At 49.7% G+C, this 16573-nt stretch overlaps 1 protein-coding gene across 6 annotated transcripts in view; it reads left to right on the top strand.

The window, feature by feature from the left end:
- The window catches only part of CSK (C-terminal Src kinase), a 73076-nt gene extending 71465 nt beyond the window's left edge, over nucleotides 1–1611 (top strand). For all 6 annotated transcript variants that reach the window (XM_028743442.2, XM_028743443.2, XM_028743441.2 and 3 more), the window contains exon 13: nucleotides 265–1611. In XM_028743442.2, the coding sequence (XP_028599275.1) occupies nucleotides 265–447 (183 nt within the window). In that variant the 3' untranslated portion in view covers nucleotides 448–1611. The remainder of the gene's footprint in view (nucleotides 1–264) is intronic.
- Nucleotides 1612–16573: the final 14962 nt, after the last annotated feature.

Below are 16573 nucleotides of genomic sequence, written 5' to 3'. Positions count from 1 at the left end.
TTTTATAGCCCCCGGAGATCCTTATCCGCCTTCCACATTATTATAACACTTGTATCTTACCTTTCCTCCATACGGCAGCACTCACGGTCCTCCACTCCCCCCTTTTACTCTCAACACCCCTGCAAGGTAGGCTAAGCCAAGAGTTTGTGACCTGGCCCCAGACCCACCAGCGAGCTTTGACCCCGCTCCTGAACCCAGCGCAGTATTGCTTCCAGTTGACATAGTCCCTTTGTGTTTGTTTCCCTCTCCTCCCGTCCCTTGCAGCCTCTGAAGGATGTAGTCCCTCGCGTGGAGAAGGGGTACAAAATGGAGTCCCCCGACGGCTGCCCTCAGATCGTCTACGAGGTGATGAAGAAGTGCTGGACCTTGGACCCCGCACACCGGCCCGCCTTCCACCAACTACGGGAACAGCTAGAGCATATCAAAGCCAGCGAGCTTTACCTGTGAGGTGGGCGGGAGGGTGGGGTTTCCCTTGGACACGCCTCTTCCTCCACCACTTCCTGCGACCCGCCTCCCACGCCCATGCGTCTGGGGGTTGGGGATAACGGGCGAGGGGGCTGAGGGAGCGGTTCTTCCCCACCCCTCCAGGAATGCAGAATTCCTCCACTCAAGGGACTGTATTTAGAGAAACATATTGGACTGTGTGCATATTTACCCCCCACCCCCGTGCCCCAGCTGGTAGGGGGGTGGGGTGGGGGTCCAGCTCCTCCTTCTCCGTGGAAAAGGCTCCCCCATATCTTTTTCAGTGGGGTCACCAGTAGACGCACGAGGGAGAGAGAAAATATGGGAGACCCCAACATCTTCTCCTGGTCCTGTAGGAATCCCGGTTCTCTTATAGCGGGGAGAGACCCTGACTGTTCGTTTGTAGCATGTACCCCACACTTCCCCCCCATTTGACCCCCTCCTCACAGAAGCGCCTCTCCCCGCCGCGCCTCCTTCCTTCCCCCTTTTTCTCCCCAGAACCAGACCTCCATGCCTCCCATTTTCATGGGGAGATGTACGACATTCAGATAGCACCAAAACAATGGGAAGATGGGGGGGGGGGGGAGAGAGGAAGGGAGCCCCCATGAGGTGGGGGAGACAGAGGGATTTCCCTTTCCCTCCCAGTATTCCTGTGACTGCTGGAAATACCCAAATTACCAATCCAGCATCTTTTACCCCACCCCCACTGCCCACAACACACCTTTTTTTTATTAAAAGAAAAAAGATTTTTGTTCAGTTTTTATTTTTATTTTTTGTTCCTTTTAATGTTATTTCAAACTGCACCGGAAATCAGCCGTTTTGCTGGGTTTTACTAAAGTTGCAAATCTTATTTTTTAAAGTAATAATAAAAAAAGGTTAAAAAAAAAAGAAGAAAAGAAAACAGAACACGCTCTGAAATTTAGCAAACTTACCCCCCACCCCCAACCAAATGAAGGCAGGGCAAGTTTAAAACCGCAAAGCCACCAAGGACGGCTGTTGGGTTTTTTGGGTTTTCTTTGCTTAAAAACAGTGTTTGCATGCTGTCTCCAGAGGCCTTTTTCCAGTCCTGTCTAGTGCTTTATGCTCATATAATGCTGCCAACTGTGAGATTAAACTGTAATAAAGATCATTCCATATGAACACGTATGAGCTCCTGCCTTGGTTCTCATCTTTTCCCTGCGTCTGTAAGCACCAGGGGGTGGTTTTGAGGAGGAGGCTGGGCTGCCTGGTTAGAAATGACAGGGCTCTGTTACGGCTAAAATCTGGGTGCGGGGCTACACTGCCACCCAGCTTGTCGGACTAAGTAAGTCCGCGGGTCCCTGCGGAAGAAAATGAGCTCAGCCGGACAGGAGCAAAATGCGGAGATCCAAGGTTTATTGCGCAACAGGTTCAAGACGAGATTGAACAGCGAGAAAGGGGTGACATGAACTTTTGAAACTCCCTCCATGTCCCAGAATACAGTGCAAAATACATCCCAGTTACATCATGAATACATTAAGGAAAGGTTGGGTTACACCGGATTAACATATTGAGGAGGGAGGGGGGAATATGCAGAGCTGGAGATATGCGCAGATAAGCGCTTCCTGAGTGCCGGTGATGGGAAGACAATGGTCCATGTATGCATAGTCTGTCACCTGGCATTGCCCGGAGGAAAGGTTTGGCAGAGTGGTTTGACAGGATTAGGGTCTTGACACCTTACTTGAGGGATTATGGAGGACAGGGGAGGTGTGATGGAGTCCTAGAGAAATTGAGCAAATATATTGTAGCGAAGAAGGTGAAGAAGACATGCCCCCCCTTCCGTAACAGCTCCAAATCCACTGGACTTTGACTGGTAGGTCAAGACCCCCGAGTGGGTCGTCCAAGGCACCATCACCATGGAAATGTAGGGCAAAAGAATTAAGAAACAGGTTCCCATATGCATTTGCAGGTTAAAGGTGAGTCCTGAGCCTTGAAAGATTGGAGACTTCTGCTCCAAATGGTCAGCTTGCGTTGAGGAGCCTGTGAACCTCATGGGGGGGCACACAGAAAATGGGGTGGCACGGGGGGAGGGACTATATAGCACTACAAACGCCACCCACTCTTGTTTGTGGCTCTGCCCGCAATCAGTAATGCAACACTACAACTTCACCCAGCTGCACATAGGTGCCGACTCCCTGGTGCCCACAAAATTCCCCATGAAGGAACTGGGCACCCACAAATTTCAGTGCCAGGGCCATGCACACTGCACGGCAGCCACAGCCTCGGGCTCCCACGGTTGCGGGGTCAAGTTGGCATTGTGATAGGAATTTTGAGGTCTTAGATATATGGTAATGTTCATAACTACACGTACATAGATCAGTACAGGAACCTGGAACCATTTTGATTCCTAAACTGACCAAATGATTTCTCTGCAAGGTCAAAGTGGGAAATCTCCCATTGTCTCTTTCCTCACAAATCCTGTCTTAAGGACACGTTTAAGATATGAATAGGGTGTGAGCCTGTGACCTGGCCCAGGAAATAAGTATTTTACCACTACAAAAGAATGGCCAGGCTCCCCAGGCAATCCAATCAAGTAACTTGCCAGACAGGAGATAAACAACAACAGGAGAAAAACAATATTCAAATTTCTGTTTTAGACCGCCTTTTCTGTGATGGGGTATCTGAGGGGTGGTCTTAGGTTACACCCCTTCTGTGATGTATGTATGATGTTTCTGGGGGTGGTCTTGATCTACAGGATGGGAATTTCAAAAGTCTTTATAAGGCCTTGCATGCCATTTTCCTGGGGCCCTCCTCTCTCCTGCAACAGATCAATAAAGATCAAGCTTACTAGCTGCTTTGCTTCTCAATATTCTCTGGTTGACCTCTGTTATTTTCTCCTACCACAAGGGAACCTATGTAAGGAATCTATATGGGCTCTTGGATACCCCATAAGGGAAAAGGGCATATTTTTGTTTACAACAGCATTCCTACAGCTGCATCATGCTGCTGGCTCCTGTTCAGCATGTGATTGACTGCAATGTACTAATATAATTAAAGATTTATATGTGTGCTTATATTGGAAGCTTTCTTAAATTTTTTTTTTAAAAAATGCCTGATTAATTGTGGGTACGTTTTCAATCATCTAGGGACCCGGGTGGTGCTGTGGGTAAAACCTCAGTGCCTAGGACTTGCCGATCGTCAGGTCGGTGGTTCGAATCCCCGCGGCGGGGTGCACTCCCGTCGTTCGGTCCCAGCGCCTGCCAACCTAGCAGTTCGAAAGCACCTTCGGGTGCAAGTAGATAAATAGGGACCGCTTACCAGCGGGAAGGTAAACGGCATTCCGTGTGCTGCGCTGGCTCGCCAGATGCAGCTTGTCACGCTGGCCACGTGACCCGGAAGTGTCTCTGGACAGCACTGGCTCCCGGCCTATAGAGTGAGATGAGTGCACAACCCTAGAGTCTGTCAAGACTGGCCCGTACGGGCAGGGGTACCTTTTTTCAATCATCAGGGGATTTTTAATGTGGTTGGTCAGCCTCGAAAACTTTAGTATGGATGTGTGATTATAATTTAACTAATGGGCTGACTTCTGAAATGGTGAGTGAATGGTGAGTTGATACATTTTGGCAAAAAAAAAACCACCCTCTGTTGTCTCCTGCTTGAGGCTCCCTCCCATAATACCTGCACCTTTGTGGGCTATGGATGTTTGCATTGTCAAATTTCTCAGGTTCCATGTGTGGAGGCATCACCTGGAAGCACTTTCACAGGGGCACGTGGGCAAGAGGAAAACAGTGAGTGCACCAGGACAATGCATCTTTCACACCTCTGCTCCAGTCCTCTTGTCCGGAGGCACCGACCCGAGAGGCCTGCTGTGGCCTTTGAACAGAATTAGGTAGCTAGTCCCTAAGATCACCCTCCATACCTGAAGATGGGAAGATGGCCAATGCAACACTGTTTTTGAAACGGGGATCCAGGGAATCTAAGAAGTTACTGGCTAATTAGCTGAAGTCTCCTCTGGGAAAACTTCTGGAAAGCATGATTAAGGATAGACTTACCAAGCAGAGAGAAGAACAAGGATTGCTCGAGGGGAACCAGCATGGCTTCTGCAAGGATATGTCCTGCTTTCAGAGTTTTTTGAGAGAACAAGCATTTGGATGGAGTGGCCCACTAGATACTTTTGATAGCCTTATGCCGCTGAATCGGGCCACTTATCTTGCAAACAACCTGTGCTACATCCTTGGAGACAATGTTATAATGTTCTGCTCCCCAAATCATTTCACCTGATCCCAAAATGCAATATCCAACACTACACAGCTTCGTCTAGAAATAACAAGAATCTGAATTCAATTTTAATTTTCACTTTGGTCCATTTACTGAAAATAATGCAATGGCACAGCATGTAGTTTCCTTCAACTATTTGGATTGGGAGAGAAAAATGAGTGTTCTCAAACATTTCTTAGAAAACTTCTGAGAAATTTCAGCTCACTTAATGTTAAACAAAGCACTTTTGTTCATGTCTGTAGGTGGGTGATGAAACAAAGGAAAAGACTGGAAGGAGGACCAATTTTGCTGAATGTTCTCCAGAAAAAGAGTGAAATTCCTCAACAATATACAAGGAAAATGAAACCTTTATCAGGAAATGTGCTTTTGTGCATTTTTGGACTGTTTTAATAGTCCCTTTTTCTAATGGACCCACATAGCTGTCTGCAATCTTTCGCCACTAGATGGCCCTCTGACCAAAGGTTTTCTTTCTTTGCCTGAGAAGCAAAGGTAGCCATGTTTGCCCACAAAAAAATTCCAAAATCCACATCGAAGAGCAATGTGTTCCCCCCTCCCTCTTCCTCTCCCACCTGACCTGCTGAAGAGCTCTGTAGAACCTAAAAACTTCCACACCATTGTGCAGCCTTTTGGTTGGCCTAGTAAAGGTGTGGCCCTAATGAGAATCTTTTGTTCTATTTTTCTCTTACGGGTCAATAGAGTCTTAAGGTTCACATTCCCTATTGGGCAGCCGCTTGGTGATGCCATGGGGGGGGGGGGACTGGCCGGAGGCAAAAGTGGGGAGAGCAACAAATGTAAAATTTAACTTTGTATAATAAAGGTAAAGGGACCCCTGACAATTAGATCCAGTTGTGGCCGAATCTGGGGTTGCGGCACTCATCTCGCTTTATTGGCCGAGGGAGCCAGCGTACAGCTTCCGGGTCATGTGGCCAGCATGACTAAGCCACTTCTGGCAAACCAGAGCAGCGCACGGAAACACCGTTTACCTTCCCACCAGAGCGGTACCTATTTATCTACTTGCACTTCGTGCTTTCAAATTGCTAGGTTGGCAGGAGCAGGGACAGAGCAACGGGAGCTCACCCCGCTGCCAACCTTCTGATCAGCAAGCCAAGAGGCTCTGTGGTTTAACCCACAGCGCCACCTGCATCCCTACTTTGTATAATTGGCTAGTTTGACTTTCTACACACACACACACACACAGAGAGAGAGAGAGAGAGAGAGAGAGAGAGAGAGAGAGAGAGAAACCCTCCGTGCCCCTCCCCAATCCTGGCAATTACTGGAGTACAAGGACCCTTTCCAGCCAAGCAAAAGCACTCGAGGGGGTGGAGCAGCGCTGGTTGGCGGGGTGGCTCAGGGAGAGTTTTAGGGGCCAGATAGAGAGGACTAGGGGGGGGGGGGGCGTGATAGGAATTTTATGGTCTTAGATATATGGTAATGTTCATAACTACAGGTACATAGATCAGCACAGGAACCTGGAGCCATATTGATTCCTAAACTGACCAAATGTTTTCTCTGCAAGGTCAAAGTGGGAAACCTCCCCATTGTCTCTTTCCTCACAAATCCTGTCCTAAGGACATATTTAAGATATGAATAGGGTGTGAGCCTGTGACCTGGCCCAGGAAATAAGTATTTATCACTGCAAAAGAATGGCCAGGCTCCCCAGGCAATCCAATCAAGTAACCTGCCAGACAGGAGATAAACAACAACAGGAGAAAAACAATATTCAAATTTCTGTTTTAGACCGCCTTTTCTGTGATGGGGTATCTGAGGGGTGGTCTTAGGTTACACCCCTTCTGTGATGTATGTATGATGTTTCTGGGGGTGGTCTTGATCTACAGGATGGGAATTTCAGAAGTCTTTATAAGGCCTTGCATGCCATTTTCCTGGGGCCCTCCTCTCTCCTGCAACAGATCAATAAAGATCAAGCTTACTAGCTGCTTTGCTTCTCAATATTCTCTGGTTGGCCTCTGTTATTCTCTCCTACCAATAGGGAACCTATGTAAGGACTCTATATGGGCTCTTGGATACCCCATAAGGGAAAAAGGGCATATTTTATTTACAACAGGGGTCACATCTGGCCACCAGCTCTCAGGTTCCCACTGGGCTTAGGTAAAAAAGGGAGGTACTACATCATCTGGAACAGGGGGCAGCAAGCTTACTGTGCCTCGCGCCAGTGTCTCCAGCGCCTATCGCACGGTGGGCCAGAGGGTGGGGGAGCCTGTGCCCATACGTGTGCGCACACGCTATTTCTGGTGCACTTTGAGGTCAGAGGAGCACCGGAAATAGCTTGTGCGCATGTGTACGGGCCGCCTCCGACCAGGATGTGCACCAGAAATAACGCACATGTGCACAAGCTATTTCTGACCCAGAAGTGGGCAGCCACGCAGCGCAGCGCTGGTAAGAGTGGGTGGCAGCAGCGGGGGTCACCGCGGGCCGGATAAACGAGTCTCTCATGCCTTATCCAGCCCACAGGCCTTTGTTTGGGGACCCCTGATCTTGAAGCACCTTAAATATTATTTCATCTATTGTAGAAACAGCTTTCCTTGCGTAAAGGCCACCTCATGTTGCTAGTGTACCCTGTTTTGTTGGCTTTCATTGTTGATACTAGCCAGTTTTCCCCAACTGGAAGCCACTTTGCATATTAAGTTATGAGAGCGGTATACGAGAGTCACAAGTCCTCAGATGCAGGAAGTGTCGTTCTCAGTTACAAGATGTGTGTCTCTCTGGGTGTATACAAATACGCAGAGAAAAAATGCAATGAAGAGTGGCGCCAGTTTGTGCCTGGGGCATTTTGATGCAAAGCTCATTATTACTCGCCCTTTGCCAGCAGGCCCCAGGGTGGCTTACAAGAAATTAAAACTCAGTATTAAAATCTGTTGACATCAGGAAATAGGGCGGGTCCTGAAGACACACATTCAAGTGTCAAAGGGCGCAGGGTCAAAAGGCTCATGGACTTTAACGTGTGTGTAGAAGTGGACGCAATTTGTTGTTGTTTTTTCCCTTCCACATTAGGACCAATTGTGAACAAGCTCTAATAAGGTCTCGTGTGCGCTTTGTGTAACCGCCAGGCTTTGTGTTTTCAACAACAGGGATTACCTGTTGCTTCGTCGTTCTAGGTGGAACCTGCTGATGCCTGCAAGTACCAGAGGCGGCCTCACTCTGTGGCCTCCATCTTTAGGCTGAGTCTAAATGCAGACCCTGGGGCTACAGGATCCAGCCACGATATAATTTATTTACCTCCTCACATCTTGCACTTGGTGTAAAATTTCAGGTGAGTTCTGGAGCTCAAGAGCTTGCACTCCCCCTTTCAGTATTTGGGTTGCTCCTAATGCCTTTATTGCCTATTTGTAGATTTTGGTGCCCCCCCCCTTTTAAGCACCAACACAACTTCCTTCCTTCCTTCCTTCCTTCCTTCCTTCCTTCCTTCCTTCCTTCCTTCCTTCCTTCCTTCCTTCCTTCCTTCCTTCCTTCCTCCCTCCCTTCCTTCCTTCCTGTCCCAGCTGTTCATATTTTCTGTATCTGGCAGGGGTTGGGGGAGAGACCAAACTCACCAGTAGAGCACTCATCCTGCACTCAAAAGGTCCCTAGTCCAGTCCTTGGCATCTCCCGATGGGGCTTTGGCCTGGAAGCCTGCACACTACTAGACGGCGGGTGATGCTGAGCTACTTGGCTCCACGGCCTCACCAGGTGACAGGAAGCTTCCTTTGCAACATTTGCCACTAAACTGCGGACCTTCTCCAAAGTGCCTGATCCCAGATTCAGTCCCTGCCTGCTTTGGTTAAGAAGGATCAGGTGGCAGTGAGGCGACAGCCGACTTTCTGAGGCACCGGAGAGCAAGCTGTGCTGAGCTAGACAAACCCAGTGGGCTGCTCTCCTCTTAAGACAGTTTCTTCGCTCCCGTCCTGTGTGTGGCTCCTGCCAGCCCAGGCTTCTGCTCCATGTCTTCTACGTTAGAGTCGCTAGTCCTGAAGGTGCCATAAAATGACTTTTTTCTTTTCTTTCTTTCTTTCCCCCCTTTTTCTCTTTCTGGTTTTGTAGCAACAGACTACTGTGGCGCCCTAGAACTCCCCCAAGCGAGGCTCAAAAAAGCAGTGGGGCCTCCTGGGACTATCCTTCTGTGGAAAATGTGTTGCTTCCAGTCCCCTGGCAGGAAAATCAATGGCGTAACATGTTCCTAGTTCCCAGAATAGCTTTCATAGACTGAGGGTATTTGTGATCGTGCAAGTGCAACTCAATAAACTGGCTGCACAGTCCCTTGACTGGCTGAAGAGGAGCTCCGTCTCATGCAGAGGAAATCACCAACAGAATCAACTGCACGGCTGGCGTTCTCTCTGGTCCAGGTTCTCGCTTGTGCTGTGGGGGAGGGGGAGGGATCCCAGTCACACTGCATTTATAGGTGAGTCTACCTGATTTGCCTTATCTGAGACAACACAGAAATCCAAATAGCCATCCTTCCAAATTAACACATCTCCAGATTTTGCAATGCAATTCTCCAGCCAATATTTATAAATATTTATAAATATTTATAGTATGGGGCAAACTAACATTCACATGATAGTTTGTAATGTGCTATAGTACAAGAAAATGGGACGCGGGTGCCGCTGTGGGTAAAAGCCTCAGTGCCTAAGACTTGCCGATCGAAAGGTCGGCGGTTTGAATCCCCGCGGCGGGGTGCGCTCCCGTCGTTCGGTCCCAGCGCCTGCCAACCTAGCAGTTCGAAAGCACTCCCGGGTGCAAGTAGATAAATAGGGACCGCTTACTAGCGGGAAGGTAAACGGCGTTCCGTGTGCTTCACTGGCTCGCCAGATGCAGCTTGTCACGCTGGCCACGTGACCCAGAAGTGTCTTCGGACAGCGCTGGCCCCCGGCCTATAGAGTGAGATGGGTGCACGACCCCAGAGTCTGTCAAGACTGGCCCGTACGGGCAGGGGTACCTTTACCTTTACCTTATAGTACAAGAAAAGGGATGCGGGTGGCACTGTGGGTTAACCCACAGAGCCTAGCCTATCAGAAGGTTGGTGGTTCAAATCCCCGCGACAGGGTGAGCTCCCGTTGCTCGGTCCCTGCTCCTGCCAACCAGCAGTTCGAAAGCACGTCAAAGTGCAAGTAGATAAATAGGTACTGCTCTGGCGGGAAGGTAAACTGCATTTCCGTGTGCTGCTCTGGTTCGCCAGAAGCAGCTTTGTCATGCTGGCCACATGCTGGCCACCCAGAAGCTGTACGCCGGCTCCCTCGGCCAATAAAGCGAGATGAGCGCCGCAACCCCAGAGTCGGCCACGACTGGACCTAATGGTCAGGGGTCCCTTTACCTTTTACCTTTATAGTGCAAGAATGTGCCTCCAGGTGGCAATCCTATGGTAATACTGGGGAAGCAGCACAGAAGAACAAATAAACCTGGATGCTGTGTGGACGGCACAGTATAACTGCACTGCACTCCTGTTACATCAGTGGCATGTTGCAGAATGTGCCTGCAGACAGTGGCGTAGCGTGGGGGGTGCAGGGGGGGCCGGCCGCACCGGGCGCAACATCTGGGGTTAGGGCAAATCCACAGGTTAGGGGGCGCAAATCCATGGGTTAGGGGGCGCAAATTACTTGCCTTGCCCCGGGTGCTGACAACCCACGCTACGCCACTGCCTGCAGAGAAACTCCGCCACTCTGGTGGGAGCAGAAGTAGAGGTAGGGTTAAACAGGGAAGCAGGTGTGACTTTATTCCATGAAGTCCTCGCTTTAAGGTGCACTTGCAGGAGCACAGGCAGAAATACGAAATGGCAAACAGGAGAGGGGGACAGAGGCATTTATTTCATAGAATCATAGAGCTGGAAGGGTCCCCAAGGGTCTTCAACTCCCTGCAATGAAGGAATCTTTTGTCCAACGTGGGGCTTGAACCCACAGCCCTGAGATGAAGCATCTTGTGCCCTTCTGACTTAGCCTGTAATTCCACATAGGATGCTTCTCCCACAGCAGGGCTCTAATCCACCTCCGCAAGGAAGCGTCTCTCACATGCAAGGAGAGGTTTAAAATAGTTCTCTTTCCACCCGAAATAATTATTCAGCGTTAAACAAATATTCAATGACCTAAAGCTCTTTGGTTTTGCATTTCCTACTTTGTCAATGGCTTCAGGATCTGAGCTGACAGAGAAGAGGCAGATTAGCCGGGCAGGCAGCATTCAGGGGGTACAGATGGGAAGCTTTCAGGGCATTTTAGCACATTTAAGTTTAAATCTGTTTGTGCATGCATCCTTCTAGAGGAGAACTGTAAACACCAGTGGCTGTGCTGTAAAGGGGGCAGCTTGCTCCGATGAACCAGGGGGACCTCTTTATGAGCAGGTGTAAAGGGTTGCTCTCTTCGGCTGGAAACTCGATGCACACTCTCCCAGAGGCGAGCCCCATAGGAAGCTCAAATGGTCTTGTGGCTATGGGGAACCTGTGGCCTTCCAGTTGCTGTGGAACTATATCTCCCATCACCCCTGACCATTAGCCATGGTGCCTGGGGGCTGATGGGAGTTGTAGTCCAACAGCATTGTGGAGGGGCAACAAGGTTCCCCATCCCTGGTGTGTTTAGATGCTTAGTGATGTGACATTACACACAGACACACACAAACAAACAAACAAACAAACACACAGAGCGCAGGTCACATGTCTTGCATGCAGAAGGCCCCAAGTTCAGTCCCCAATGACATCTCCAGGTGGGGCTGGGAGAAACCTCTCTGACCCAAACTCTGAAGAGCCACTGTAAGTCCTTGCAGACAATAATGAGCTGGGTGGACCCGTGCTTTGACAGTGCAGGGTAGCTTCCTATTTTCTCATTTGGAAAAGCACAGAGGGTTGGTGGGAGGGCAGGGCTCCTTAACCCATTCCTCCCCAGTGCCTGTCCCCCTTTTGTTCTGCTGGCCTCCTTATGCCTCGCGGCTCCTCCTGCCTCCTGCCACAAGGCCCCTCCTCACCCCCCCCCCCATATTCTTTGCTCCAACAGCCACAGGCACATAAGCAGCTTTCCTTTTGAGGATTATGAAGATTAAAATAATTTACAGTCAAAGCCACATGAGCGACGCTTGAAATGTTTTAAGATACAGAATATGCAATGGCTGCTTTGCCCTTTTGGGATAAAAACAAGCCCATCTCTCTCTCTCTCCCTCACCCCACCCCCTTTCTCTACTTCTCACCTGCTGCCTCTCTCTCTCTCTCCTTCAAATTATTTTTTGCACCTGTCTTGCTCCATCCTGATCATCTCACTTATCGTAGGTAAGTGAGGAAGAAAACAAGGCCAAGAGGATTTATATGCATGTCAGCTGCCCAAGTGGGTAGATTCACACATGGAGGTTGGAATGGAGGTAGGAATCCTGAATCAGTTTGCATCCTAAAGCGAACTTACTTGGTTTGCATTTTCCAAAACAATGCGGGGACCAAAATGAGTGCACCCTGCAATGTTGGCACAATAAGAAAGCACCAGTGGCGGATTTACACAGGACTGTCCACACATCACATTCCACTTGTTGCATCAGCGTCATCTGAAGGGGAAAACGTGTGCAGCAAAAGTGGGGTGAAAAATAAAAGCCCCAGAACATTGGCAGTGTAAGAAGTTACAGGATTTCAGGTGGATAAAAGAACTTGCACCGACTGGAAATGAAGCTACATGGTAGATCATCATGAGCGACAACAGGTGGTCAAGTTGCCAATGCAGCCTTGGCACACGGGCCTTCAAACTGCTGCGCCTTCCATCTCCATCCACTGTGATGTGTCCCCCTGGATTCAGATGCAAGAAACCCTCAGGAAGATCCCAGGCGTGCGGAGCGCTGTGGTGAGTTTCTAGCCTCGCATTCACCTCCAAGCAGAGCACAGAAATGAAGGCACCACAGGGGCCTCAATAGGGCTTGGACCATATCAGCAAACCCTTGATACATATTTCTTAGATCTGCTGTGGATTCATCCTGTGCTGTAGATCCTCCATGGTCCCTTCTAGCTCCAGGCTGCTATGAGTTTCCCTCAGTTAGTTCACCTATGTGTCACCCATCTTGAAAGCCCTGCATGAGCTGCCAGGGAACTACTGGTCCCCATTCAAGGTGTTACAGCTAGCATAGAGAGCCCGCAATGGGACCTGAAAGAGCTTTGCCCCCAACGTCAGCCCCTGGGAAGCAGAGGGACCTTGCTGGTGGCATTGCCAGAGGGGGCTGCCCAATGGGCCTGGCAGTCTGGGTGGCCGTTTGCAGGTGCTTGTTTGGAAACACGGAGAAAGGACACTTTAGCCAGGTAGCTACTGAGCTTCTTTCCAGAAAGGCCAGCAATTCCTGCTCTTCCATCTTTGTTTTTAATTCTATGTCAACCACGGAGGATGGCAACGTCTTGCGGCAGCCGCAGTCCCTGGGTGGGCTCCACAATCACTGCTCACAGCGCCTGCAGGAATCTTCAGCAGCTATTGTCATCAGTCACTAAATCAGACACAATTGTTTCTCCTCCCTGATCAGGCCATTCCCAGGGCGCTCCAGTTGGCCAGGTGACCTCACTGCTGCTCAAGTGATGATCAGTGGTCTCCCATGGAGAAGGCAGGCAAACTAGCACAAGGCTTGGTTCAACCTGCTCAGGGACAAATATATCCCAAGGGAGGTAGACTAGCAGGACTTCTTATTTACTCGTTACATTTATAGCCAACCTTTCTTCCATTGAGCTCCTCCTCCCCATTTCACCCTCAAGACAACCTTGTGTGTTCACTTGAGAAGAACGGCAGGTGGCCCAAGATCACCCAGGGAGCTTTCTGTAGCTTCCAACATACCGTATTTTTTGCCCTATAGGACGCACTGGCCCATAGGACGCACCTAGATTTTTTGGGGGGGAAATAAATGGGGGAAAAATTATTCCCCCCCCCCAGGCCAGAGTGGCTCCCGGAGCTTGCGGGGCTGGGGGTGAGGGAAGCCCGAGCTTCCCCCGCCCCCAGCCCCCAGAAAGGGTCGGAGAGCGATGGCGAAGGTGCGCGCACGTTCGCCATCGCTCTCGGAGCTTGTGAGGCTGCGGGCGGGGGAAGCCAGAGCTTCCCCCGACCCCAGCCCCCAGAACGGGTCCCAGAGCGATGGCGAAGCTGTGTGCAGCTTTGGCATCGCTCTGGGAGCTTGCCGGGCTGGGGGGATAGCTTCCTGAAGCCTGCATTCGCCCCATAGGACGTACACACATTTCCCCTTCATTTTTGGAGGGGAAAAAGTGCGTCCTATAGGGAGAAAAATACGGTATATAAAAACATAATAAACCATTAAACATTAAAAAAAACTTCCCTATACTCAGGGATCAAATAACTCCTTACCCTCCAACATTTATCTGTCAAAAACAGGGACAACCTACCATACCCTCCAATATTTCTCTGCTGAAAATAGGGACGTCCTAAGGAAAAGTGGGACATTCTGGGATCAAATCTGAAACCGGGATGGCTTCTGTGTATCGGCCTGTCCCTGGAATTTAAGGACACTTAGAGGGTCTGGCCAGTGGCCAAAGTGTTCCCCAGTGGGCTTTGTGGGCCCCGGAAGTCTTACTTAGCTATGGGGGCAGAACTCACAAGCAACACCAGGCAAGTTGCCCTGCAATGCCCTGGGGTGGTGGTAGTTCATGGCCCACATGCAGTGCTGGTGGGGGCAAGCAGAGGCTGCCACGTTGGGGCCTGGGTGCTCTTTTGAGCATTGCCTGATGTAGTTCCCAATGAACACTCTCATATAAGAAATAATAATAATAATAACAACAACAGTAATATTCCCATTTCTCAGACCAGGGAACTAAGGCTGAAAGAGTGATTTGCCTAAAGTCACCCCAAAAAACCACATTCAGGGGTTTTTTTTGAAAGGTGATGGGGTGAGTATATTAAGCTGTCGGCTGCATTGCAGAACTGGAAGAGGGTGCAGAGATTCTCAAGGGGACCAGCTGTTTTTTTGGGGGTGCAGGGGGCTGAGAAGAGTGTCCCCTGGTAATAAACCCAGCTGGGGAGGCAGCAGAAGGAAGTTTGGGGTGCATTTCCTTCCTCTGTCTTCTCCCCCACCCGCATCAGACTTGTTGGATCCAACAGCGCAAAGTTGGCTCAAAGCGTTCCATGAGATCATAGCATGCGGCACCTCAGATGTTCCTCTGACCTCTTGCCTCTGGGTCTGCTGAAGCCAAAGCCAAGGTCAGAAGTGAGTCTAATGCAGAAAAACATGCCGTAGCAACCTTTCACTGTTTGGCCAACCTTTCATTTCTCCTCCTGTCTCTCGGGTTACATTTCTCAGGGTTTCCCCCCAGAGCAGAGTGCGGTGAACTGAGTGTCAGGTCCATCACCTGAACAAGCCGCCCAAGAACTGCAGATGTTTCTCTGCTGCTCCTTGTTAGCCCAAATGGCAGATCAGAGACCAGCACGGTGAGATTATAGCAATGCACTTGGGTGGAGATGCCCTGGAAGACAGTTTGGAAAGTACAATTGATCCAAAGCGAGGCTGCCAGGGTGCTGGAATGCAGCATACAGATTGATAGCAGACAAGTGGCCAGTCTGGCTAGGATGAGGCAGTGTGGAACAGCTGTCTCAGGCAGTGGAAGCTGCCAAGGCAGCACCCCACGGGTGCCCCACCTGCTCTGCAACCTCTGCACCGATTTCCAGCAAGATATTTTGAGATCTTGCTGAAATCTTATGAGATCTCACAGAGCATTCAGTGAAACCTCACATAATCCCGCTGGCAGTCAGTGCTGGTACCAGAGCTGTTTCTTCGCTGGTGGCAGAGGCGGCACAGAGGTGGTGTTGGCAGAGGTGGGTGGCATGAGAGCAGTTCAGGTGCCAGGGTGGGAGGGGTGGTACTTCCTGTCTGGCCTCAAGGGGTGAAACAGGACATGCTGTGCTGCCCCCAGGACCAGCAGCACGTTTGCATTGCGGAGAGGGTCAGGGTCGCAACTGCATCATTCAAAGATTTAGTCCTTCAAAGATGAAGTCCTTCTGAAGTAGCTTCCAAAATGAAAGACAATACAACCAACAGCATAAATCCATTGATAAAAGCCAGTAATGGTAATACAATGTTGCATGCTGCCTCAGTCTCGTGAGTGGTGTGAGAGTCTAGGGATTACAGACATTTCTCCAGGGTTTGGGTTTCCTTTGGAATTGAGGCACAGCAGAGACTGTGGTGTCTTTAGGATATATGGTTTATTTACACATATATACAACCTGAGTCTAGAGGGAGGGGTTAATGGCATTAACACCCCAAGAGGGCCTCACTTCCCCCATAGTCTCAGCCTTGGATTCAAACAGAAGTCAAATATCACACTCTCTTTCTCTCCCCAACTCATAACAATAACAAACATCTACACCCCACACCCAAAATACAGGATAGCAGTGAGAAATTATTGGCACTGTGATTAAGCACAAGGAAAATCGACTGAAAACAAGAGAGTGCTCTAGGATTTCTTGTCCTTGGCTCCATCGCCTGAAGAGGAAACTGACTTCTGGTCCCTGATGCTCTCCCAAGCGGCTGGAGTGACGGAGCCTGCCTGATGTTCATGCATCCCACAGCCACGGGGCGACTGCACCAAAGCCCTCTTGCTTGCCCTCACCAGCCTAGCTGCTGTCAGAGCAGCCATGTGAGAAGGGCCTCCGCTGCAGGGCTGCAAGTGCAGGCAGGTTGAAGGTGGTCCCAGACTGTTGTTTGTGTGGGAATGTTCTGGGGTGCAGGAGAGGATATATTGACTAATTATATCCTTATCCAACTTGTGCTAACAAGTTCCCAAAATATCAGCAGAGTTTATAAACATTCCCCTTTAAGTGCGCAACGGTAACGTGTGCACAGGTTCGCTAGAACCTCTATAATAATTACTCTGGTAATTTCCCCTTTTGTTCCCTCTTAAAATACAAGACACAGTCTTTATAAAAGTATAAAAGAGTTTACTCAC

Source organism: Podarcis muralis, chromosome 9 (assembly GCF_964188315.1).
Source record: "Podarcis muralis chromosome 9, rPodMur119.hap1.1, whole genome shotgun sequence".
In the NCBI taxonomy this organism is placed as follows: domain Eukaryota; kingdom Metazoa; phylum Chordata; class Lepidosauria; order Squamata; family Lacertidae; genus Podarcis; species Podarcis muralis.
Note: the sequence above shows the minus strand (reverse complement) of the source record. Positions and strands in the feature narration are given on the sequence as shown.